At 57.2% G+C, this 1,774-nt stretch overlaps 2 protein-coding genes across 2 annotated transcripts in view; both read right to left on the bottom strand.

Annotated features, from left to right (window-relative positions):
- Positions 1-110, bottom strand: part of GALR3 (galanin receptor 3) — a 14,285-nt gene extending 14,175 nt beyond the window's left edge. Inside the window, exon 1 of the mRNA XM_035903156.1 lies at positions 39-110. The gene's annotated coding sequence lies outside the window, so the exon portion shown is untranslated. The remainder of the gene's footprint in view (positions 1-38) is intronic.
- A 94-nt stretch (positions 111-204) lies between these two features.
- The window catches only part of GCAT (glycine C-acetyltransferase), a gene marked incomplete at its 5' end in the record, with an annotated part of 5,364 nt that continues 3,794 nt past the window's right edge, over positions 205-1,774 (bottom strand). Inside the window, 3 exons of the mRNA XM_035903181.1 lie at positions 205-553; positions 969-1,090; positions 1,511-1,682. Coding sequence (XP_035759074.1) covers positions 402-553; positions 969-1,090; positions 1,511-1,682 — 446 coding nt within the window. The remainder of the gene's footprint in view (positions 554-968; positions 1,091-1,510; positions 1,683-1,774) is intronic.

Here is a 1,774-nt window from a genome sequence, read left to right as displayed (position 1 = left end):
CAGGAGAGCATGGAGGATGCAGGTGACCTCGGACATACCAGCAACGCTACATTTCCACTGGGAGGAGAGAGCAGGAGCTGTGGCGCTTCAGTGCCTGGACTGAGGCTTCAGGGAAGCCACAGCAAAGCGTCCGGTCACAGTGAGGGAGGATGGGGACGGGCTGCAGCTGCTGGATGAGAAAACAAGAGCTGGGCAAATACCCACTGCACTACAGGACACCTTTAATGACACAAGAGCTGGTTACTGGTGCCAGTGCCAGCATGCTGCAACAGCCTCCCACAGGCTGTGATGCCTTGAGGACTGGTCCTGGTTTTGGCAGTGTGCTGCTAAAGCCTTTTCCCCCCAGCACAGGCACTTGGTCGTGGGCAGGGAGGACACCAGAGGAGGTGTTTGCTGGCCCCTCAAGGCAGCGCTCCGTGTTTCCGTCCCACCTCGGTGAAGGCTTCCACACAGCGATCGATGTCCTCATCACTGTGCACGGCTGAGATCTGGACCCGGATGCGGGCCTTTCCCTTGGGGACCACGGGGTAGCTGAAGCCAATGACATAAATGCCTGGGGAGGAAACACAGGGAGAGTCAGAGCTGGCGGGCAGGGAGGGAGGCTGAAGTGGTAATGGGTGATAGAAAGGCTTTTGGATCCTCCCTCCCCTCTCAATAACTATTTCCAGGCTTCAGGGTTTTCAAGTGGCATCTGCTCCCAAGCATGGAAATGAGGGTTAGGGCCAGTGATAGGGATGGAGTCCAGCATGACAGGACAAGAGGGCTAATGTAAAGCCCCCCCAAGAGAGAAAGGAAGTGAAGCCAGCAACGTCTGGGAGAGACCCTGAGGACATTTGCAGCTGGAGGGTACAGAACTAAGAGATTTCATGCAGGAACATCCTCTGGAGGAGGGATGGTGGTGGTATCACCACTGGCTGTCCCTTCCCTCAGGGTATGTGTCTACATCCAGAGCTCCCTCCCTGGTTCACCTCTGTTCAGCATGTCCTCAGCCATCACTGCAGCCAGCCGAGCGTCCCCGAGCATGACAGGACAGATGGGGTGGTCCTTCCCCGAGATGGTAAAGCCAGCTGCCGTCATCTTGCTTCTGAACCTGGTGAAGAGAACAAGAGGATGAGTAAAACCTCATCACCCTTGCCCTTGGGGACCACTGCCTTGCTTTCCCCTGCGAGCCCTGGCCACCGAGGACTGGGTGTGGTTCTCTCTGTGATGCTCCACCGTGCATCTCCTGTGCAGGGAAGGGATCTCTCTTTTTGGAGTGACCTCCTGCCATTTCCTGCAGCTGCTTGAGGGATGGATGTGTCCCAGCACACAGAGCATCCAGATGTGACCCATCTGCCTGCACATCTGCCTGACACACACAGGCACATCCTGCGGTTTCCCCTGAGCACCCCTCGGCCATGACTTGCGAACTACCTTCACGGCTATCACCAGGGGGGAGAATAAACACAGATGGACAACTCATTCCCAACGAACCTCTCCCCCTGCTCCCACCCCAATATGATCCCCTCACCGTTGGGTCTTGGCAGCCATGGACTGTGCAATGGCATTGCTCTCCATGAGCAAATCCAGGGCCTTGGACGCACAACCCACCACGGCGGGGGGCAGGCTGTTGGAGAACAGGTACGGGCGGGAACGCTGGCGGAGCAAATCAATGAGGGGTTTGGGGCCAGTTGTGTACCCACCTGCAGATGGAGGAAAGAGAAATGGAGAAGACACCCCAGAGTGACCTGTTCAGAGGGAGGGGCCCCGATAAAGCCAACCTGTCACCTACAGC

The sequence above is a fragment of the Egretta garzetta genome, unplaced genomic scaffold, assembly GCF_000687185.1.
Source record: "Egretta garzetta isolate BGI_Z169 unplaced genomic scaffold, ASM68718v1 scaffold51, whole genome shotgun sequence".
Taxonomy (NCBI): domain Eukaryota; kingdom Metazoa; phylum Chordata; class Aves; order Pelecaniformes; family Ardeidae; genus Egretta; species Egretta garzetta.
The sequence above is the reverse complement of the archived record's forward strand: the minus strand, read 5'-3'. Positions and strand labels throughout refer to the sequence as shown.